Below are 24,839 nucleotides of genomic sequence, written 5' to 3'. Positions count from 1 at the left end.
ATAATTATGTAACAATATAGTTTTACACATGATGACTCAAAATCTGTACTAGAAATAAGTTATCACTTGATCTCACTGAAAGATTCTAGAGATGTCTCAGGGATAGTCCAGTTTGCTCCTTTTTATCTCCTCTAACAATGGAAAGTTAAGTGATTCATAATATTTGGAAAGAACTGCATAAACCATTACATAGTCCAATATCTGAGAAAATTACTTTAATTCTAGAAAATGTTACTCTGCTCATGTGAAGAAGAAAATCATGTTGCTCACATTGGTAGTGGTTAAATTCACGAGCTGTGGAATCTTCCTGGCTCATCTTTGTACCCACCTATTGCCTTGGACAAGTTAATTGCACTGTCTGTGTCTTGGTTTCCTCATCTGTAAAATGTGAATAGGAATACCTATAATGAAGATGTTGCAAGGATTATATGAGATCCTACAAGAGGTTATAATTGTATGTGGGACACAGAGGGAGCTCAGTCAATGTTATTATATAAATATATACTCAGCGGTATAACATGAAGCCCATTTTTAACAATGCTACTACAATTTCTATGTTTTATCTTCATTCCATTTCATTTCACTAAAGGGCAACCTTCAGCTATATGGGAAGGTCAATCATTTGATACTCTTGTTACAGCAAGAGAAAAGAGAGCAGACAGTCTTCTTTATTCTTTCAAAAATATCAGTGGAATACGACCATTTGACTCACTGTAAAAGTCATGGTCTTTAATACTGATTTTTTCCAGAAGTAAATGCATAGGTAAAATGCAAGAATGGTCTCTCTGTCTCCCTAAACACTAGGGTGAAGATAATAAGGTGTAATATACAGCTGGGCTAGCTCTAAATATAAATTTTACTCCCTAGATTATTAATTTACGTGACGGAGAAATATCTCAACATCAGTCTCAATAGGAAATAACTTACATGACACTTTGTACCACATGCCCTTCTAGAGAGTAAACTTATTAAGGGCAAGGTATTCTGACCTCACTTGTGCTTGATAAATCTGAAGAAATGAAAATTGACAATATAATGGCTGGAAGTTAGCATATGTCAGGTAATGTATAGAATGCCCTTCATAACAAAATACACATGAGTTAATCAACATCTACAAAGAGGTTGTTTTCTAGGAACCAAGTGAAAGCCCAGGTCACTGTTATAATTCGATACATTCCGTATATGTGTATTGAATGCCTTACTTGTCCCAGGTACTGGGGGTCATGCTAGGATACAACAGACATGGCCCTGCTTTCCAGGAACATATAAACTAATGGAGATTAATCAAATACATCAGATATGTATTATATTTGCAATAAAAGTTAGAAAGTGATTACTGCTCCAAAATGTTTAAATAAAATATTGCAAGAAGTTAACAGATGGAAGAATTTATCCCTCTAAATGCATTCCTTCTTTAAAAAAAAAAGAAAAAGAAACAAATCTCTCTTGTCCATATAAAAGTACATCATCCTTAGGGTCAATCCCATTTTTCCATGAGCAATGGTGCTATAGTGGTGAGCACAGCTGTCTTCCATTTCTTGAAATGAACAGAGAATCTTCCTTTAGAGAGCAGAAAGCAAAATTGGTATGTCTATCAGAGCAGAAATGTATACTTTAGCAAATCAGATTCATTATATTAGTCTTTAACAAAACTGTTATTTATTGGGGCAATAGTGACTTCACATACACACACACACACACATCATTTTCCCCAATCTCAAATATATATGCCATGTATAGAGGCTTCTGATGCTGAAGCTTCAATACTTTGGTTACCTGATGCGAAGAGACAATTCACTGGAAAAGACTGACACTGGGAAAGATTGAGGGCAGATGGAGAAAGGGGCAACAGAGGATGAGATGGTTGGATAACATCACCAACTCAATGGACATGAGTTTGAGCAAACTCTTGGAGATAGTGAAGGACAGGGAAGCCTGGTGTGCTACAGTCCCTGGGATCACAAAGAGTCAAACAGGACTTAGCAACTGAACAGCAACAGGAGGCTTCTATTTTCCAGATTAGGGAACCGATCCACTATCTAAGAAACAGGGTCCCCAAGACAGACATGTTTCTGAAAGAGTGCTGTTACGTCTTCCATTCAGAAATCAGGCCATTTGAAAGAAACATCTTCAATGCTACCATATTCTATTAGGAAAAGTTCAGTGCACCCTGTGAATCAATATATATAACACCTAAAGAAATCCATAAGCTCAGAACTTCATTTCTACATGAGAAGGAAAAAAAAAAAAAAACACCTTTGAACCTTGTTTTCAGAAAGAAGTATCAATTTATCCAAATCAACTTTAAGAAAAACAAAGTCAGTTAAGAAAAACAAACTCATTCTGGCTTTCCCTTCTATAATCACGGATTGCTTTCCAAAAAGACAGGTGTCTATCTGCTGATACATGTGACCACAGGCTACGGTGTAAGGCCCCTGCTACAAGCACAGAGCAGGCAGCAAAGAGCAGGCAGGCAGAGCCGCCAGCCAGAGCAGAGAAGTGGCCACATCCGGGCTGCTCACCAACTCCATCAATAAGGCTCTCTTGTGCCAGGCTTTTAAATACCTTCATTTTAAAATTAGATTTTGATTTTTTTTCCCCCTCAGAAACAGCTAAATCTCTGTTCAGCTACCCAAACATATTTTACAACTTAGATTAGTGTGTTCTGCCTTCCTGCTTTTTTTTTTTTTTTTTTTTTTTTGCAGCTGTTACTTTTAAGAGAGCACATTTTGCTTTCCAAATGAGAAGGGAGGCTTTTATTTAAAGGAGGAATTTTTCTGCTCGTTGTCATCTGGGCATCCTCCCTACTTTTTATGATTTCAGAACCTGCTTAAAACATCTTCATATGCAAACTGTGCAGCGGCATCAGAGTGGAAACGTTCACAGTTTCAAACTTGATAGAAAACATAGAAACGAACCAAAAAGTAAGCCCAGTCAGATGACAGAGGGCACATAAAAGCTCACTTGGTTTCACCTTTTCTCCAGCTGGAGCCACTTACTATAGCATCTATGCAAGAAAGTTAGGAAAAGGGATTCACAGCATGAATTGTTCTTTTCAGCCACTCCATGGCAAAAAAAAAAAAAAAAAGCCTCATCATCAGTGTCATCTTTGATTATCAGAATATTTATGTCTCTACTTACACATATCACAGGGCTTCCCTGATAGCTCAGCTGGTACAGAATCCACCTGCAATGCAGGAGAACCCAGTTTGATTCCTGGGTCAGGAAGATCCGCTGGAGAAGGGATAGGCTACCCACTCCAGTATTCTGGCCTAGATAATTCAATGGACTGTATAGTCCACGGGGTTGCAAACTGTCGGACATGACTTAGCGAATTTCACTTCACACATATCTTTCCCCACACACATAGCTTAACAGGGTAGCTATGATGCCGCGAAGAGTCGGACATGACTGAGCGACTTCCCTTTCACTTTTCACTTTCATGCATTGGAGAAAGAAATGGCAACCCACTCCAGTGTTCTTGCCTGGAGAATCCCAGGGACGGGGGAGCCTGGTGGGCCGCCATCTATGGGGTCACACAGAGTCGACACGACTGAAGCGACTTAACTGCAGGATGATGCCTATGAACCTTTAATACGCATGGCACAATCGTATGCTGATATCACTAAAAGAAGGTTTGCATATTAAATGGTAGAATTACCATCACGTAAAACTACATCTTTAAACAGGGATTGTCATATGGTATAAATGTGGTTATTTTCCTAATACTTCTCTAGAAAGTTGCTTAAGATATAGAGGCCAAAATACTTGGGGGTTAAATAGCATTCTTGAGTAATCTACATAGTTTCCCTAAGAACAGATGCATGTTCTATTTGCTTGAACAAAGATGGACGGAATTTTTCAAAATCAGCATTGCCTAGGACTTCCCCGGCAGTCCAGTGGTTAAAACTCTGGGCTTCCAATGCAGGTGGCGCAGGTTCGATCCTTGGTCAGGGAACTAGGATCTCACATGCCATGCAGTGAAGCCCAAAAAAAGTTGTGTGAGTGTGTGTTTTAATTAAAAAAAAAAATATTCAGTGTTGCCCATTTCTTAAGGAGTTCACAGGGCATGATTTATTTAACGGAGGAATTTAACCTTCCCTATTTCGGTCAGCCCTGGGATTTCTTTGGAGGGAATGATGCTAAAGCTGAAACTCCAGTACTTTGGCCACCTCATGCGAAGAGTTGACTCATTGGAAAAGACCCTGATGCTGGGAGGGATTGGGGGCAGGAGGAGAAGGGGACGACAGAGGATGAGATGGCTGGACGGCATCACTGACTCGATGGACGTGAGTCTGAGTGAACTCCGGGAGCTGGCGATGGACAGGGAGGCCTGGCGTGCTGCAGTTCATGGGGTCACAAAGAGTCGAACACGACTGAGTGACTGAACTGAACTGATTCCCGTTGGCTCAATGGTGAAAAAAAAAAAAAAAATCCACCTTCCAATGAAGGAGACACAGGAGATGCAGGTTCCATACTTGAGTTGGGAAGATCCTCTGGAGGAGGAAATGGCAACCCACTCCATTTTTCTTGCTTGGGAAATCCCATGGACAGAAGAGTCTGGTGGGCTACAGTCCATGGGGTCACAAAGGGTTGGACACAACTGAGCGCACACACACACACATTTACTATATAACTAGGGTTCGTCCATTTATATGGAAGGACATTGTATAAGCTATAGATTGTAGCAGTGGAGAAAAAATGCATTTCCAAATCCCTGGTTCAGAGCCCACACTTTCTTCCCCTCCGCCTCTAACAGCTTACCTATACCTGCCCTCCCATGTTCAGCTGCTTCACTTAGGGTCCCCATGACTTTATCACTCCATCTCCCCATAATGTTGAGATTAATCATCTATATGTCTGTCTTCACTATTCTGTGCATACTCAAGGGGAGGCAGCTGTTGGTACTTTTATTTGTGCTGGTTTGAACTGACATCAGAGAACTTAAATAGGTAACAGTTTAAAATAGAATTCACAAAATTACAAGGGGTTCCCAAAAACATTCCAGCCACACAGTTTATTATTCAAAGCTTCCATCGTAAATAGATCATTTCAAAGGTGAGACAATCTGATGGCTCTATCCTTAGGGCTGACTTTTTAAACTAACTTTCCTCTCTATCAATTTCTTTATCTCCCAGGAAACACCACTGCCACTTAAGGTACTCTTTGTATTTAAGTCTTCTAATCTTTTCAGGTATTTGAAAATTGCTGTCAGTGATGCTAAAATATGCCAAGTTTTGGAGGAAAAAAAAACATCTGATAGACATATATATAGCAGGTGCTTCATTGGAAGAAATATGCTGTAAAATAGAATGAAAGCCACAAAATGTATGTTCTACACAATAAACTCTGGTGGTCTATACTTTTACAAATTGATTTCCACTGGCTAAGCTAACAGAACTTATCAGCTGCAGTCTTTCAAAGAAAACATGAATGTGTCTTTATATTACACCATTTAAATTTGATCTTACTAAAAGTTGTCTGGAAGGCAAAAAGAAAAATCTCTTTATAATTACAATTGGTGATAGTCAATTATCTATTGACTTCCTACAAGGCTCAAACACTATGTTCCAGGGACTGTGCTCAGTCACTCAGTCGTGTCTAACTCTTTGTAACCCCATGGACTATAGTCCGCCAGGCTCCTCTGTCCATGGAATTTTTTTTTTTTTCATTTATTTGGCTGTGCTGGGTCTTAGTTCCAGCATGTGGGATTTAGTTCCCTAAGAAGGAAATGAACCTGGGTCCCCTGCATTGGGAGCTCAGAGTCTTAGCCACTAGACCACCAGGGAAATCTCTGTCCATGGCATTTTCCAGGCAAGAATGCTAGAGTGGGTTGCCATCTCCTCCTCCAGGGGATCGAACTTGAGTCTTCTGTGTCTCCTCCTTTGGCAGGCAGATTTCTTTACCACTGCACCACCTAGGAAGCCCCTAGAGGCCCCTGTGGCTAAATTTGGGAAACACAAATTAAGAGACATTTTATTTTATTAATTTATGTATTTTTAATTGAAGGATAATTGCCTTACAATGTTGTATTGGTTTCTGCCATACATCAACATGAATCAGCCATAGGTAAACCCGTGCCCCCTCCCTCTTGAACCTCCCCACCCACCTCCCTCCTCCCACCCCATCTAACCCCTCTAGTTTGTCACAGAGCACTCCTATACAGCAAACTCCCACTGGCTATCTATTTTACATATGGTAATATATATGTTTCCATGCCTCTCAATTCACCCCCACCCTCTCCTTCCTCTGTCCACAAGTCTGTAAGAGGCTCATTTTAAATGGCATCAGAGAAGAGGCAGAAGAAGGCAAAATTTGAATAATTACCAAATGAACACACAAATGTTCCACAAACTTATCAAAGAAGGAAAAGCTGGGGATCAGGTGGCTTACAACAAATTCACAACACAGAATTTGACTTCAGGTGGATTTTCCCTGGTGGAGAAAAGTGGAGAGAACAGACCCAGACTTGTTTTATTGTTGTTGTTCAATGGCTAAGTCATATCCAACTCTTTTGTGACCCCATGGACTACAGCATGCCAGGTTTTCCTGTCCTTCACCATCTCCCAGAGTTTCCTCAAACTCATGGCCATTGAGTCGGTGATGCCATCCAACCGTATCATCCTCTGTCATCCCCTTCTCCTCCTACCTTCAACCTTTCCCAGCATCAGGCTCTTAGCATCAGGTGGCCAAAGCATTGGAGCTTCAGCATCAGTCTTTTCAATGAATATTCAGGGTTGACTTCCTTTTAGAGTAGACTGGTTTGATCTCCTTGCAGTCCAAGGGATTTTCAAGAGTCTTCTCCAGCACCACAGTTCAAAAGCATCAGTTCTTCGGCACTCAGCCTTCTTTATGGTCCAACTTTCACAACAGTACATGACTATGCTTTTTAATACACTGTCTAGATCTGACATAGCTTCACATCTAAGGAGAAAGCACCTTTTAATTTCATGCCTGAAGTTACCGTCTGCAGTGATTTTGGAGCCCAAGAAAATAAACATGGCCCACCTGTTTGCCATGAAGTGATGGGACCGGATGCCATGATCTTAAATTTTCAAATGTTGAGTTTTAAGTCAGCCTTTTTTTTTCAACAGTATGAATAAGCCTTGTTATGAGGTGTTAGCAAATGTAATGAGACAGAGAAATAAAATGAAATTTAGTGAAACTTTTTACTAGACAGAAATTTCTAGAAGGATGCTTAGAAGTACCCTAGGAGGATAGCTTGAGATTCTGAATGCCAAACAGATGGGGTTGAAATTTATCCTCCAGCCATTGGAGAACCAAAATTGACCTCTGATAGTTTAAGACTTAAAACTCTAAGTCAGGAGATCACAAAGTGTGATCCAGGGACCATCGGCATTACTTGGGCACTGGCCCCATCTCAGAGCTAACTAATACATGGGAAACTCCCAGCATGGAACCCAGCAGCCTGCATTTGAACATACTTCCTGGGTGATTTTGACAACCACTGGTTTATGCAAATTAAAATAATCAAGACAATGTACCAGCTACATATTCTGCTGCTGGAGGCATGCGCAACAGAAACTAGTCAGAATGGCCCGAAAGAGAAGTTTCAGAGCCATTTCTGAGTAGAAGACCAGAAAGGGGAAATAAATGTTTTTGAAAGATTTCCTATTTGACATTTAACAGTACTTCAGGATCACCTTTTAACGTGCTATTAAAGCTTCTCTCTTAGAAGCTTATCATAAAAGGAAATTAAAAGTGACTAAGTCTCCGAATGGGGATTACAGCCTACTAGGTTTTCTCTCTCCTCTTCTGAATAAGAAATAGATTCCTCATCACGATACGTGTGTCAGGAGGGAACTGGGATAAAAAAGAACTAACATTTACTGATGACTTCTCTCTCTCAGGCTGCTCACATGCATTATGTCATTTAATCCTCACAAAAAAGTATTATGAGCCACACTATATTACTACCCTTTTTTATAGATAAGGATACTGGGGTTCAAAGAGGTAAGAAAAGTTTAAAATAATCAATTAGCAAGCACAAAACAATGAATTAAGTCCTTTTTGCCCCTATGGTACCATCCCCTAGGAGGTCCAAAGATTCCAATATAAACAAGGAATTCCTATTATTTCCATTTCACTTGGTGTTTGAGACAGTCTTTGGAAGTTGTTCATCTTGCTTATGTAATGGGGATGACATTCTGAAAGTACTTAATTCAATCAGTTTGCCCCTTATTCCATTGTTTTCTTACAAGCTTCCACCTGAGAGTGTATGGGTGTCTGTTACCTGACCTACCTAGCAGACTAACATCTCCAAACCCAAAGGGCTTGAGGTCCAGCCAGCAGAGAAAGGGTAGCAAACCCACTGGCCCAGAGGTCATGAGAAGAAAGGACTTGGAAGGATTTAATGCCTCCCCACAGGCTTCTCAGGTGGCTCAGAAGTAAAGAATCCACCCACCAATGCAGGAGACACAAGTTCGATCCCTGAGTCAGGAAGATCACCAGAAGGAGGAAATGGCAACACACTCCAGTATCCTTGCCTTGGAAATCCCGTGGACAGAAAAGCCTGGTGGGCTACAGTCCATAGGGTCGCAGAAGTCAGTCATAACTTAGCAACTAAACAGCAATACGAATGGCTCCCCACATCTCCCAGTTTCTCCTCTCTGAGCTTTGCATCTAGAGGAGAGCCAAAGAAAAGAGAGATTTCTGGCTTCAGTTCTGCCTAGGACCCCAGGAAGAGATTGCCCAGTGGGCCACATAAAGCTGACCTTAGAGTAAACGTGGAGGCAGAGGGCACTCAGAGGAAGGGCTGCACCCCTGCACCCACACCTGGGGGACACAGGCCTGGCCCAGAAGTCCTCACAGTCCTCCTGGAGGCCCAGAAAGCAGCTGAGTGGTAAACCAGGAGGTGATCAAGCCTACAGGAGGGCCAAAGGCTAGGTGAAGGCCAGGCCAGGGATTTAGGAGGCCTCTGGGGCCAGAATGGCCAATGTCAGGGTGAAGACTTCAGGAAAGAAGGCTACCAGGTCCTTCCCAAGTTGTATAAGATCAGAACACTGAACACACCAACCCCAGACGTCAGATGTGCAGGCCAGCAGGGCCCGGAGATAGGCAGAGCCCAAGGAAACTACCCTCTTCCCTCTCTTTCCTGGGGAAGAATCACTCCCTTGTCACTCCCCAGGCCTGTGGAAGAGAGTGATTGGCTTTTCTGCCGTTCATGGTTTGACACACATGTACATACCCTTTATTAAGTGCCAGGCGTTATGCTAAGAGCTTACATGTTCATTCAGACGGAGGAACTATTAAGTATATCCCTGTTCACTGATGACAAAACCAAGGCACAGAGAGGTTTAGAAAAAGGTCCAAGAAATAAAACAAGAAGTCAAAGACAGACTCTGCTTAAGCACCAAACCAGAACAAGTTTCTCACATGATTTACTGTTGTTCAGAAGAGCTAAACTGATCACACTAAACTTGATAAACTCGCCACACTGCAATGTTTCACCCATCATGTTATCCAGCACATGGAAGGTCCTGAGGAAAACCAGGTGGGTCATGTGAGTGAAGCAATGAAGGACGAGGAGGAGGAGGCAGAAAGGAACAGGAAGACAGAGGAAAGAAATCTCCTGCCTTTTCAAGTCAGAGTGGCAATGTGTCCATATTTTCAACTTTGGGGGGAAAAAATGGTGGTAACTCACATTCTCCCTACAGGTCCTCCAAAAGCTTGTAAAACAGGTGAGTCCCTGGAAAGGGGAATGAGGACTTAGCAGCCTGGCTGGTTTTCTCTAGTCTGGTTTCTCTTGTCTTCTCTTTTCTCTTTCCAGTGACCACTACTTGGATCAAAGAGATATCAAAAAACATGCCATTTCTCTAACTTTTTTTTTAATGGAAAATGTCCAGTTTTTCAAAGTATTTTTCAGTGATGTTTAATGTTTTTCCCCAAAGCCCACAAGACTGAAATACCACCCTCAGCTCAAACCTTAGTGTAAAGGTCTTCAAGTTCATTTTGCACGGAGCACATAGCTGCCCCTTGCAGAAACCCTTCACACCCCGTCCCACAGGAAGACAAAACGCACCGTCAAAACAACAGAAAGGGAAAACAAGGGCAGACTGGATATAATTTTAAAAATTAAATATATGGCCTCCAGAAATATACTGTCATTTTTAGGATCAAAAGGAATGAACTGAAAGTATAAGGGGTTTTCGAGGCTTTCTGGGGCCCCATTAATTATTTTTGTCCCTGATGCTGCTGCTGCTGCTGCTGCTGCGTTGCTTCAGTCGTGTCCAATGCTGTGCGACCCCAGAGACGGCAGCCCACCAGGCTCCCCCGTCCCTGGGATTCTCCAGGCAAGAACACTGAGATATTACTAAATGGAGCCACTGCTAACACTGACATAATCTCGGCTCCCAGGGGGCAGTCTCATGGGACATGAGGCCCACCAAGGTGGCAGATGTATGGCACCGACAATATATTTATCTGAGATCTGGTTGTTTTTAAAAATCTAACATGCCGCTGAATAGGTCCTAGGATATGGTATTTGTATAATGTAAAAAAAAAAAAAAGATTCTTTTGGGGGAGAGGAGAAAAAAAGAACAGTGCTTTCAATGTTCAGTATACTTTACATCTGCTGCTCAGCTGGAAACACTGTTAAAAGGCCATTAGGACCTTAAGGTAACAGACCTCGAAGGCTCTGAAAGCCAGGGAGCAATTTGCTGTTTGTGTGAGGATCAGCCCAGCCACTTCCTTTTCAAGGGCTGAAAACAGCTTCTGTCATGAGCCGTGAAAATCAATTCCACAGGAACCAGGCTGAAACGTGGCCGAAGGTGGTGCACCTGCGGGCTGGCGCTACACAGCAGAGCCTCCTTCTGGGCGTCCCTGGCACCTTCCAGAAGGAGGGGATGGGCAGTCTGGGACTTCAGAAACCTCCAGGTTTCTCTCTTAGGACACTGGTTCTCTCTGATGCTTCATTGGGTTAAAATCCGAATTGTGTGTGGCCCAGAATGAAGATCGCTTCAGGGAGTGTCGACCTGGGAAAAGCCTACTCTGGCTTATTTGTATTCCATCTTACTGTATTTCCTGATGATAGTAATTTGGAGAGAGGCTCACTTTTTTCTGAAGAATATTGTTTCAAAGCCTTTCAACATAGAAGGCATTTTTTTAACTCTTTTTTTCAAGTACACATGATATTTTTGAAAATTTCAGAGGAATCACAATGGTTTTGTCAAGAGCTGTACCTGATAAACTCATGGTTAGAAAGGTTAAAACTCACTTTAAAATGCATGACAGGTTTTTCAGTTATAGGAAATTGTTATTCCAGTTATAATATGCAACCTTGGTTACCACATAGAATTAAGATCATGATAACCTATATTTTTACATATAATCAACCTTCTGTTAAACTGCAAACCTTTGTATAATTTACTAAGCATACGCTGGATAAAAATAAATTGCCATTCTTAAATCATAGCAATTAGTTTATGTTTAGGCATATACCGTCTCACAATATTGAATTTATCTTTACAGCAATAACCCAGGCTGAGAAACTGACTCAAAGATAATTTGTTAAATTAATATGACAAAATGAAAAGGCATAATTTCATGGTTTTTTGCTGTGAATATCTGTTGCACCTAATGTACTATTTTAACTGGAATTTAAATGTGATTACATGTAGTTTCTTGATTAAAATAGAAAAACATGTTTATACAATTTTGATATGTCTATTATACAAAACATATCATGAAGATCTCTGATTTTAAGAAATCCTCAAGTTATTTTTTCTAAAAAACAGAAGGTGGTAAGTGAAAAGAGATTATATGTATTAATTTTGTTATTGATGACATAAGAGTTGCCATTTGCAACCTATTATATTCAATTGAAATTGACCTTTTATGAGAGCCATGTGGTAATGTAAGCAAAATGAATATATTCTTTATGGCAGTCATATAAAAAGATTGGCCTAAGCTTTTAACGTAGTACTTGACCTCCTGGTGTCTGAATACCCCCAAGTCTGTGAAAGAATATTGAATAAGATAACCACATAATCAAATGAGTAGTAAAAGCACAATAAAAGCCTTTCACACATTAACACTTGATAATATAAAAGTAACAGTCAACTATGTTCCCTAAATTCAGTACAAACTGGAGAGGCTGGAACAGATCAAGTAGGAATGCTCAGAAACCCTACATTTCAGGAATATTAACTGCTATTAATACTTCAGAATTAAAAATTATTTTCTAAATAAAGCTCCCATTATGTCAAAGATCGGTTAAACTCCTCAAAATCATTTGTTAAAACTTCTGCTACAAAAAAAGAAAAAAATATCAAGTGATTTTAAATGTTATCATTTCTAAGTTTTAAAATCTCCCAGTTAAGATTTGGAATAACATAGGATAAGCAAACAGCTAAAGGACAATATTTTCTTACTATCCCCCCCAAAAAATTAAGGCCCGTCACTTATAAACATCTATACTAGCCAAAAGCATGGTGGCTTTTTTTCAAGTTCATTGCAAAAGTGCTACTGACTTTGTGCTATTCTGACCCATTAAGAAAATAATAATTGATAGTTACTCATCTCTTTTTTGGAAGACCTCAGAGTGCTTTTTTTACAGAGTGGCCTCCACTTCACTGCAACCTTGAATGGAAACACCCCTAGCTCCCAGAAATTCAGCAGAGGAGCACCGGCCTCTGCTAATCTCAGCTCTGCCGGGGACACAAAAAGAGAAAGTCAATTTCTCAAGAAATCCGAGACGTAATAAGAAGCAAACACACTAGCCGATAAAGCCTACAGGACACAGGTGTGCATGCCCAGAATGCATTATGCTACGTCTTTAATTAAATGCGTATAAAATGAAGAGTGACCAGCTCTAATGTAGTCTCCTTGTATCTGGAAGTCAGGAACAAATGGCTAAATCTGCACAGGAAAAGCAGCTCAAAGACGGAGAGGTGGGGCTAGAATCACTCTTGACCAGAGATATCTTCTAAAAAGGACCCCAAAATGTGTCCTACTTACTCACAGAAAGCTGACCATATTAGCTAAAAATAATAGGGATGCTACTGCGAAAGAAACTTAAAATTGTCCTTTCCCAGTCTCCCTTTCAAGCAATGTTGTGCTTTTCTTTTACTCATGCAGAAACGCCTCAGTCAGCTGGGTGAAACCCGGTCTGCTCCAGGCACAGGTAATTAAGGTTTGAACAAATCCAGTCACTCGCTTTCCCTTGGTCCCCCTAGTGGCCAATATAGACATCTGGAAGAAGGCAGAGGAAATAGGGTGTGTGTGCAATTTAGTGCAGAGACGCTTTCTGGATGGAGGTTCTTACCCAAGATCAAGGCGAAAAACAATGCAAAATCATTGCCCAAATCAAACTCGCTACCCTGACCAAACAACAACAAAAAAAGTGTGTTTAAAACCACGCTGAATGCACTCAGAGTGTGGCTCCCAGACACTCCTCAAAAGATGGTGCCTGGACCGACAGTATCAACATCACCTGGAAACTTGCTAAAGATGTAAATTCCAGGCCCTGTTCCAGAACTACTGACTCAGAAACTTGAGGGGTAGGGCCCAGGCATTTGAGCTTAGCAAGCCCTCCAGTGATTCTGGTGCCTGATAATGTGTGTGAAGCACTGCTCCAGATCACTGGCTCTCCTCCCCACATGTACATCAGAATTCCTTGGGAAATTTTAAAAAGGAGGAGATGGAGGGAGGGAGGGAGGGAGAATACCCTTCCCAGACCCCTTAAATCAGAATATCTGAAGATGAAGCCCAAGTGTAGGATTTTTTTTTTTTTTAATATCTCATATGATTCCAGGATAAGCCCTGGTTCTTTCCAACTCAAAAGAGCCAGTTGTTAAATTTTCTGGAATTTTGTGAGCTGGTTGCTAATCCGTTAGTGGCTTGAAATTGGCCATGGTGGGAACATTTAGACCACAAAAACTGGCAAATGCTACAAATCAGGTCTCCCCACACACTACCCTCTAGAGAGCCAATCATTTCGCATGCATCAGTTCACCACTGGCCAGCATTGAGAAATGGGTCTAAAGCAAGAGTGCCAAATACTTAATTAATTCAGGTAGTCTGAGTCATCCCTCTCAGTTTCTCCATTACCCATCAACTCCTTAAGATTATAAAGATTAAGTAACCAATTTAGTGGCCATGAAAATGCAAAAGGCTATCAGCCCCTCTTACAGTATAACCGTGACTAGCTCAGATCAACAGCCACGGTCCTTTTCCTTTCTCTTCCAAGCAGGTATAAAGAGTAATATTCCATTATATATACCTTCTTTTTCCATTCCTCTGTTGATGGGCATTTAGGTTGCTTCCATGTCTTAGCTATTGTAAACAGTGCTGCTATGAACATTGAGGTGTACATGTTCACTCTTTTGACAAGACCATTTTACAAATGGTGTTTTATACTACCAATTTCATCACATTAAGAGCCATGTAATATCTATCAGTCCTTTGGTACTATTAATACAAAATAATCAGTGGCTCGTTTAGTTTTATTTATTCATTTAGGCTTCCCAGGTGGCGCTAGCGGTAAAGAATCTGCCTGCAATGCGGAAGCCTTGGGTTTGATCCCTGAGTTGGGAAGATCCCCTGGAGGAGGAAATGGCAAACCACTTCAGTATTCTTGCCTGGAGAATCCCATGAACAGAGGAGCCTGGGGTCACAAAGGGTTGGACACGACTGAGCAACTAAACAAGTTCAGATCAACAGCCACAGTCCTTTTCCTTTCTCTTTCAAGCATGGGCACAGGAAGCAATTCTGGAATGAGAAGGGTGGGTAAATACACTGGGGGACTTCCGGGGGCAGACTGCCTCATCAATGTGCAGATGCGCGTGGAAGGAACGGTCCCTCTGAGTGCCTCAGCGCATCATCACGAGGCTTTACTTCTTGGTTCTCCAGCGGGCATCTTGTTTTCATCATGTAGCCGACGTGGATGATGGACAGAGGATGGAAGGATCAAAAGATGGGGAGAACCTGAGAGTGGGTCATACTGTTCACTTGCCACCTTCCCCCCCTAGAACTGCTCTATGGTGAGACTTCTTTGCATGTAAAATAATGGCTCTCCTTGGTTGCGTGAACCAGTTGAGTCAGGATTTTCTGTGACCTGAAGCCAAAAGTATCTTAAGTGACACAGATTATTTCAGGCGAGAGTTGCAACAGCTTGTCCTCTTTAAACCTTTTCAGTGGAACTTCTAAGTAGCAGAGCAGTTTTTAAAGGTTTTTTTCTTTTTAATTTTACCTCTTCTCTGATGATATCATTTACCCTTTTCTCTGCCTCTTATGTTCATCTGTGCCCTCAGCTGCTCATGTTTTGGTACCGAAAACCACTCCCTGGCTGTCCTTCCATCTCCAAACTTTTCATGACCCTCTCTATTCCATCCTGTTTATACTTCTTGCCTGACCTAAAACAAGACTCTCATCATGTCCCTTCATTGCCACGACTCTCAGATGATAATGTACTTTCTGCTGTATAAAGCCGAGGATGCCCAAGGGCCATCAAAACTCCAACCCCACCCTATCTGTTCAACATTGCTTCTCACAAGCTCTTAATCAATCCCTTTCTGACTCTCCCCCACAAGCTTTATTTTGCTCACCCACTTAACCCCCACCCTAACGGCTTCTTTCATGGCCCTCCGTCAAAGGTGAGCCATTCTTCAAGGTTCCTGTGATGGTAAATTTCACAGGTCAACTGAACCAGCCTAAGGAACACCCAGATAAGTAGCAAAGCATCATTTCTGAGGGTGTCTGTGAGGGTGTTTCTGGAAGAGATTAGCACTTGTTTCAGCAGTCTGAGTGGCCTATGTGCGCAGGCATCAATCGCTTGATCTCCTAAATGGAACAGAGTGGCAGAGGAATGGTAAATCCTCTCTCTCTTCTGGAGCTAGGATGCCCACATGTTCCTGCCCATGGACATCATAGCTCATCACTTGATCTCCTAAATGGAATAAAGTGGCAGAGGAACGGTAAATCCTCTCTCTCTTCTGGAGCTAGGATGCCCACATGTTCCTGCCCATGGACATCAGAGCTCCAGGTTCTTGGAAATTTTGATTCAGACTGAACTATCCCACCTGCTTTCACGGGCAGTCAGTTTGCAGACAGTATACTGTGGGGCTTCGCCTGTGTAACTACAGGAGCCTACTCCTGTAATAAATCTCCTCTTCTATATCTCTAACTGCATCTATCTATCTAATAAATCTCCCATATATTTACATATGAGGTATATATTCTTGGTTCTGTTCCTCTGGAGAACCCTGACCAAAACACTCCCAATAAAATTTGACTTCCTCCTTTCAGCAAGGGCAAAGAAATCTCTTCCTGATATGATTCTTATCATTACAATCAGTCACATAATTTGGCACTTAAGCCATAGACACATCATTTAATCTTGGGCAATGAAGTAACCATTTTTTTTAATAAATGTATTTATTTTTTAAATGAAAGATAATTGCTTTACAGAATTTTGTTGTTTTCTGTCAACATCAACATGAATCAGCCATAGGTGCACATATGTCCCCTGTAACAATTTAATATATTCTTCCTCTTGCTGCTGCTGCTTGGTCGCTTCAGTGCAACCCTATGGACTGCAGCCCGCCAGGCTCCTCTGTCCATGGGGATTCTCTAGGCAAGAGTAGTAGAGTGGGTTGCCCTGGGAGTGCCCTCCTCCAGGGAATCTTCCTGACCCAGGGATCGAACCCAGGTCTCCTGCATTACAGGCAGATTCTTTACCCCTGAGCCACCAGGGAAACCCATTTTTCATCTTAGCGAAAAATTTTTAAATGTACATTTTTACATTTTTACACTGTATAAAAAAATACATTTTTTACTTGAATTTCAAAATGAACACAGCTGATGACATATATGTTGATACTTTCTGAGAGTTAATAATGCACCTCTATTTGGGAAATCTTTTTCTCTCAGTGACCCTAAAATTCCTAATAGTCCTCTTCTGGTTTTATGATGTTCTGTTGCCAGTTAAAGGTACACAAGAATTGTGTCAAAGTATTTTTATAGACGTGTTAATTTGATAAACATTTCTGAGACACATGATTCTGTCTTTCAACCTCTATCTCACACACACACACCAGTATTTATTCACCGTCGGACACACAGTAGATGCTCGATAAATGACTGTGGACTGACCGATGGTTTGGGTGGTGTCAATTTTACCTCCTAAACCCTTCTACTTCCTGCCACTCCCACAGTCACCGCACTGGTTCATGTAAACATCTCCCCTCTTCCTGTATCTGCCTTTGGCTCTCCTCCAATCAGTTCTCTACAAAGCAATCAAACTAACACTCAAAACCATGTCCCCTCCTAATTAAAACATTTCTTCAACAGCTTCTCCCTGCTCTGGGTTAAAGGCCATATTCACTGTGGTGAGTTGAACAGATTACAATGCTGGTCGAGGAAAGAGACAGGGCCAAGAGAGGGCAGCAGACAGAACAAGCTTCACTTGGGAGGCACTTGGACAGGTTGCAATAAGAAGTCCCTCAGAGCTGAGCACTTCCACAGGTACCAGAGAGTCCCCTGCAAGGAAGAGGAACCACTGAAAGATCCTGCCAGGCAAGGGGGATGAGGTCTCTGGGCAATGGTGCTCAGCCACAGGGTGTTGAGGGCGCAGCAGCTTAGAGTCTTTTATAGGCCCAAGGTACACAAAATAGGAAGGTTCTACATAGTTTAAAATCTGCTTCTTTGAGCTATAAACAGTTGACTTTAGCCCACAGGCTTTAGCACTAAGGGTCCATGTCTGCGCCAAAAATAGTAAACGTTTGGTCAATGTGCTTAGGCCATCTTGGATCACAAGTCATCAACCCAGTCCTGGGCTTCCCTGGTGGCTCAGATGGTAAAGAATACGCCTGCCAATGCAGGAGATGTGGGTTCAATCCCTGGGTTGGGAAGATCCTCCAGAGAAGGGCATAGCAACCCACTGTAGAGTATTCTTGCCTGGAGAATTCCATGGACAGAGGAGATTGGTGGGCCAGAGCCACAGGGTCGCCAAGAATCGGACACGACTGAGCAACTAACACTTTGACTTCTTCAGGCTCTTCTCCCAAGGCTCTCATACCCTTTGCCCCTGCAACGGCTGTTTCCCCAGGTTCGGGGCCTTCTTACCACACAGACAATGTGTGTTCCCTCTGCCCTCTCTGACTCTGTATTCAGGTTTCGGAGCCCATCACTCTTCCTCAAGGAGGCATTTCCATAACCCTGTGATCAGAGGACAGGATCCTATTAAATGCTTTCCCAGAGTCAGATACTCCAGTGCTGTGTACTCATCTCGCCCATTCACTGATAAATGTACCCTGAACTTCCGCTTCCCTGCTGGGATTAAAATTCCCTGGTGTCCTACACCCAGCGCCACACAGTGACTTACACATAGTAGGTAAACAAGAACTATTTATTAGAGAAATGGAAAAACATGTCTAAAAGAGATGAAGAATAGGTTGCAACAGTAATCAGTAGCCTGGATAATGTGTAAATGTGGAGTCGAATTTCTACTTTTCTTTGTTACTAACTGTGCATTTGTCTAAAAATATTTTTCATCCTGGGTTATTCAAAACTCTTAAATATGTCCATCCAGGATTATTAGAGTTTTTAAACCTTCACCAAAGAATTAGTACTATGAAATCCTTTATTTACAAACACACCATCCCAAGGAGTCAAGTACACTATCATCCACTGTCATGTAAATCACAAAAAACTGAATAATACTGGAGAAAACTATAAAACTATTTAAAGTTTCATTATGCACCAGCTAAAGAATTTAAGAGAGCAGAATTTGGTCTGCAAAATGATATAAGCACCAGTTTGAAATAATAATTTTTCCTGTTTATACAGGCAAGACAACTCCAAGTCACCTTGCTGGCCTTACTAGAAGCCTTCAGAGAGATATGATTAAGGAGGAAAAAAAAGTCTTATTTATGATTTTACTTTTGTGAGTCTGAATATATTAAGATTAAGCTAATGAATTATTTTGTCAATAATTCCTTTACTACAGTTTTTATCCTAAACTCATATTTCTATAAAAATCTTGTGACAGAATGGTATGTCACTTTGGTTTTAAAAGACTCAATAATTTTATATTCTGTCAAATGTTCATAATACCCATAACTACAGAAGAACAGTAGTCACCCTCTCACATAAATTATAATGCAATGCTTATACTACAATATTCTAAAGAATATCTCACTGTACATTTTAAACCACCTTTGATAGTGGCCTACATTTCTGCTCACAAGCTATTACGACGTGGCACAGTTAAAAGATGTGAGTTTTATGTAAAAAAGTGTATCAGTCAACTCAAATGAACTCTTCTTCTCAGTGATGACATATCGTCTTCTAATTAAATCAGCTAAGATAACTCTGTTTGCAAGGATGATTCTAAAATTAATTCCCAAATCAAAAGTCTAACAAGTGGTACTCCTAATAGCCCAGATTTTAGATTGCTTTGATACCTGGAATTAATATGAATCTTTCAGTAATCTAGCGACTTGACAAATCATAAAAAAACCATTTGAAGTTCCACTAATTCATTTATACTTCACACTGTTCTTCGAAAGGATCTTAAAGACATCATCTAACGAAACAGAGCGCTAGAAAATCAGAACTCTGTGAAGGAGGCGGTTAAATGGAAATTAAATTATTTATCCCTAACTAGGAGATTTAAAGAGTAAGACTTACCAAACACTGTTTTTTTCATTTATGTTAATGTGATATCTACATGTAAATTGAAAAAAGAGTTGGGTTAACAGCAAATGTATTAAAGAAGTTGGTTTGCTGGTGAGCAGAGGAAGGGTAGGCTTATTCCCTGGGAAGCCCACCAAAAAAAGGAAGGAACTGCTGGACCCAGGCCAGGTAAGATGAAGCATTACATATTCTGAAATTTGAAAATGATAAAGAAGGACTAAAACAATCACTAATATATCCCTGGAATATTAGAGAATGTTCTCTTTTTTTTTAACTTTAGATTTTTGAGATTTTCATATTTTTGAGATAAGCTGATATCAAAGAGACAGGAGAGAATTTTTATGCTTTTTTAATATCTAGCTATAGCCTGACTCATAGGAAAAAGTTGGCAGAGTAAATTATTGAGAACAGCATTAATTATATTTTCCCCCCTAATTTTTGGAGATAAACTTCCCTCCTCCTTCTACCCTCATGATAATTTCCTATAGTAAGTTTTTTTGGACTAACCCAATATTCAGAAAGTAGGCCCAGTATATTGGAAAAAACACCCGACACATGTTTTTACTTTCTATCTTTTATAAAACCACATCTATACAATGATCAGGAAAAAGCACAAATACACAGACAATTTAGTGGTGGAAGCATAGCCAATTCCAGAGAACATAAAACCCTAATTCAAAGTGAGTTTGAAAAATTGTAGATGTTGCAAGTAAATAGAAAAATTCTCAGCTTGAACTGTGAGTGAATGCATATGGTGATTGAGAATACCAGGCTATATAGGTATTAGATGAGAACAGAATTGATTTCACATGCATTCATTCAACAAATACAGCATGGCAGTGGGCAAGTTTAAGTGTATGTACTTCAGGGCCTGGGGTCAGAGTGCCTGCATTTGAATTCTAGGCTCCTCACTTCCTAGCTGAGTCATCCTCAGGCAAGTTAATTATCTGTTACTCGGTCTTTTCATCTTTAAAATGGGGATGATAGTATCTAAGTTATTAGAAAAAGTCAATCAGTCAATATTTAATGTTTTCAAAGTAAGTAGAGTTGTCACATAGGTGCTGGACACAGTAATTTCTACATAAGGGACTGTTAAGTAAAGTTACATTAGATAAACGAAAAACATTAACATGAGCCAATAAATTACCACTAGTCAGCAACACATGCATATTATAATTAATGACGCCAAAAAGGCTCAAAGCATAAAACAGAGGCTCCATAAGCATAAACCAACATCCCCTGAATTGCCTAGCCTTTTAAGCAGATGCTCTTTTCAGCTGTGAGTTCCTTTACAAGTTTGGAGCCATCAGTATGACTTGGATTGGAAAACAAGATAACATTACTGGTGCTGGAAGAAAAACCTGCATGTTTCGCGCCGACTTTTGATCAGAATAACAAAGAACCCGATGATACATGGCTCAATATCTTTCCAGAAGACAGAACAAGAGAAAATAAGCACACTTCGGAAGGTTTTTGACTAGATATTTGGAAACGTTTGGATACCACAAAAACTACTAAGTATCAGAATGGATTGCTGAGAGGGGCTCAAGAGTCTACTCCTTTGGAGGTCTTTCAAACAAGGACAGATAGTCTATCTGATCTGCCTGGGATGGTTTAAAATCAGAGCTGAGTGAAGATTAATGGTACAAGCTGCCCCTTGAAGGCCTCCTCTTTCCCAACCACTCTCTGAGAGTCGAACTTTATATATGACCCATCACAGCCCCTCATCTGTTGAGTTTGAAGAATTCCCTTTTATCCTAGAATAGAAAAGGGCAACACTATTTCACAATTGTGAGTTCTGAGTAAAACTTTAATAATGTCATGATGAGACATAATGTCCTCATTACTTCTCAGGTATTTTACCAGGCAAGCTACCTGCAAATATCTTTCAATTAGAAACAGCTCTCATGAACCTGAAATCTGAACAGCAGTTCCTTTAAATTCATGTTCCCTGGCAGACTAAACAGCACATGCCGTTTCACAAGCAACCCATTAAAAGTCCAAACAAGGCAAAGGATAAGGAGTTGAAGGGAAGGATAACCACCATATACTAGATAATTAAAAGCAAATAGTATCAGGAACTAGGGAGGAGAAGAAAAGTGGGTTCATTTAATTATAGGACATAAATGACTTCCAACAGCAATAGGTAAATTGAGTAAAGTTTACCTTGAAAAAATGTTGATCCTTAATATACAGGTACCTTTCATCTCATTTGTTTTTCCTATCAGATGTGCCTCTGACCCCCAACGACCTATATAGCTTGAGTATTTCAAAGGGTACCAAAGGACAGGAAGCTTTATGCAAAGTCAACAGTCCCCCTAGTCCTAGAAAGATAATTTAACAGAAAGTGCACACATTTTAGAAATTCATAGCTAATTAAAAAGCCCTGTAATTGTCAAGGTGGGGATAGAAAAGGGGGGGAAATCCCTCTGTAGCTAAAAATCTACTAAAGGATTTCAACCACTGAGAATGTTTCAGAAAAGTCAATGGTGCCTACAGAAATCATATACACTAAAAACCTTCCCTTTGATATCAAGGAGATTTGCATCGTGGTAAAGACCTGTAGTCTCCTGAAAGCCCCACGATTCATTAACTAATACAGAAGCAATTTAAAAATAGTTAACTATTTTCTTCTTGGAGATACCTTTTCTGAAATCATGTTGGGAAATACCTGTGTGCTTAAAAGACATAGTTTGAAAAATCCCAGATTAGAGGAGAAAAAGTTCCCAGAAAAAAAGTGATCCATATTCTAAACCTTTAAAAAGTTGATTTCCCTGAGATTGAGAGAGGGGAAAAAAGGCAAAGCTGATCCTTATCAATTAATTAAAAAGAATGAAATAACAGTAGAAGAAGGGGAAGGAGAGTTAAGAAACTTTAGGATCTGTGGGGGCAGTCGCTCTCTACGCATTGATTAACAAATTAAGGAGCTCTGGAAAAGCGAGATGAAGTGACAGAGAGAAAAGTGGTCTTATAATTCACCACAGGTTCCGCCTCCGACTCACCCGAGGCTGCCTACGTCTGGCTCAGAATTGAAAACCTCTCCCTGAATATAATGCTCCGCGCTGTTAGCGTGATGTATAAGCTGTTGTTTTTTGGGTTTGTTTTTTTCTTTTTTTTTTTTTTCCCAGTGCCTACATTTCTAGAAACGTGCTCATTCCGGGATAAGTAAAAACCCTCACTTGTAGAGTTTGTGCATCAACCATAAAACAGCAATCCCACTACTTATCGAAACCGTGGTGTTTTACCATCACTGCAAAATGCACAGTAGAGACCAGCTCCTGGGGAAAACGCAGAGAGGCTGGGGGAAATCCAGGGTTCTGGCTCGACCATCTGAGGGGCACTGAGGACCTCGGCTGCCGGGTTTGAGCAGCCCGCGCCCTCGCAGCATCCCCTTGGCCCCTCTCTGCCTCTCTCAGCTCCGCGCTCCCGCAGCCAGGGGATTACCTCTCCCAACACTTTTCATTCACAGAGCCCCCGAGCTGCTCCGGTTCGGTTGGAGCTAAGAGCCGGAAAACATGCACCCAGGCGACCGCGCAAGTGGTCGGAAACCGAGCGCTCCCCACACGCCGGCGCCCGGCCCGGGGGTTAGGGGCTCTCGAGCGAGGAACACCCGTGGCCGGGGGACGCGGGGTCCGAGGAGACCCCCGCGAGGTCCGAAGACGCATCCGCTAGCGAGCCACCCGCTGAAGTTGACTCAGCTCCCCGGAGCCGGCGGGCGAGGCCGCGCTCCGGGCGGAGCGCCGCGCCGGGCGGCAGGGCTGTCCCCCGGACCGGGAGTGACCAACCGCGATCGGGGGAGCCCTGAGGAGCCGGAACGGCAGAGCCTGCTCCAAATCTGAAACGGGCAGCCCGCGAACTCCCCAGACCCGCCCGGAACCGCCGACGTCGGAGGCCGAGCCCCCCACCCCCAGCCCCGCTCGCCCGCCCGCCCCCGGCCCCGGCGCCGGGCGCTCTGCCTTCCCGCAGGGCAGAAGCGAGGGGCCGGGGAGCCCTCCGCGTCTCTCCACCGCCCCCGCCGGCGCGAGGGCGGGAGCGGAGAAGGCGCCACTCTGACGGTGGCGCTGGGCAAACTGCGGCCGCAGTTCTTCCAAGTTTGCCTGAGCGAGCGGCGCGGGGTGGGCGCCCGACTCGGCGTGCCGCCCTCGCGCCGCGGCCGCCCCCGTGGGTCCCGGGCTCCCCGGCCCGCTCGGCCAGGGCCCACGACGAAGAGGAGCGCGTGGGCGCGGGAGCCGAGCGCGGGAGGGAGGGAGGGAAGGAGGGCGCTCCCGCGTGTGCACACACAATGAGGCAGCCGGAGACGCACACCTTCCCCCCCCGCCTCCGCTGGAGAAACCGCCCCGAGCATCCGCCGCCCCGCACGGAGGCGCGGCGGCCCGGAGAGCCCCCCGGCAGAAAGTGAACACCACAACTCAGCAACAGGGGTGAGGCGGAGGGCTTCCGGCAGCCCGGGAGCCGGGCGGCCGCCGAGGGCTGCAGCCGGCCCGGGCCGCGCGCCCGCGCTTACCTGCGATCTCCTGGTAGGGGATGTCCGCCAGGCTGAATCCCTTGGCACCGTACGCCTGGCGGACTTCGCCGCAGCTCCGAGCCTTCACCTCCGCCCGGGCCGGGAGGGACAGCAGCAGCCCGGAGAGGGGAAGAATCACAGCCCCGATCCAAGAAGGCATGGTGCAACATGCAAATCCAGCTCGGTGAACCCCGGGACCCGTGCGCTCTTCACCTTGCCCCTCCAGAAAGCCCGCCAGAGCCGGCGGCGCGCTCCTCGCAGCTGCCCAGCGTCACCCCCTTCCGCCAGCCGAGGGGACGAGCCGCGCAGCCCTCTGGACTGCGCTCAGCAAACTTTTATAAGCCTGATGGAGGATGGCAAAGCCAACCGGGGCTGGCTGGGAAAGCAGCCGCCTCACTCCTCTAGTCCCCCAGACCGAAAACAGTGCAATAAAAACGAGGAAAAAGAGGAAAATAAATGTTTCAAAAAACCACCATAGGGGTTGAGCGCTGCGATCCGAGTTCCGAGCCGCAAGAATCCTAGCGCGCGGCGAGCTCGGCTAGCGGGAGTGTGCGGCGAAGGTGGAGACGCGCGCCGGCTCTCCCGGGAAAGATGGACAGGCGACTGCGAGGGTGTGCGCGCGCGAGTGTGTGTCGGTGTGAGCGCGGGGTTCTCGGGGACGTGTGTGCGTGGAGGTATG

General features: G+C 42.9%; 1 protein-coding gene across 1 annotated transcript in view; it reads right to left on the bottom strand.

The window, feature by feature from the left end:
* GPC6 (glypican 6) overlaps positions 1-24,320 on the bottom strand; it is a 1,216,347-nt gene extending 1,192,027 nt beyond the window's left edge. Inside the window, exon 1 of the mRNA XM_068984623.1 lies at positions 24,161-24,320. Coding sequence (XP_068840724.1) covers positions 24,161-24,320 — 160 coding nt within the window. The remainder of the gene's footprint in view (positions 1-24,160) is intronic.
* Between the last annotated feature and the right edge of the window lie 519 nt (positions 24,321-24,839).

The sequence above is a fragment of the Capricornis sumatraensis genome, chromosome 12 (genome assembly GCF_032405125.1).
Source record: "Capricornis sumatraensis isolate serow.1 chromosome 12, serow.2, whole genome shotgun sequence".
NCBI lineage: Eukaryota > Metazoa > Chordata > Mammalia > Artiodactyla > Bovidae > Capricornis > Capricornis sumatraensis.
Note: the sequence above shows the minus strand (reverse complement) of the source record. Positions and strands in the feature narration are given on the sequence as shown.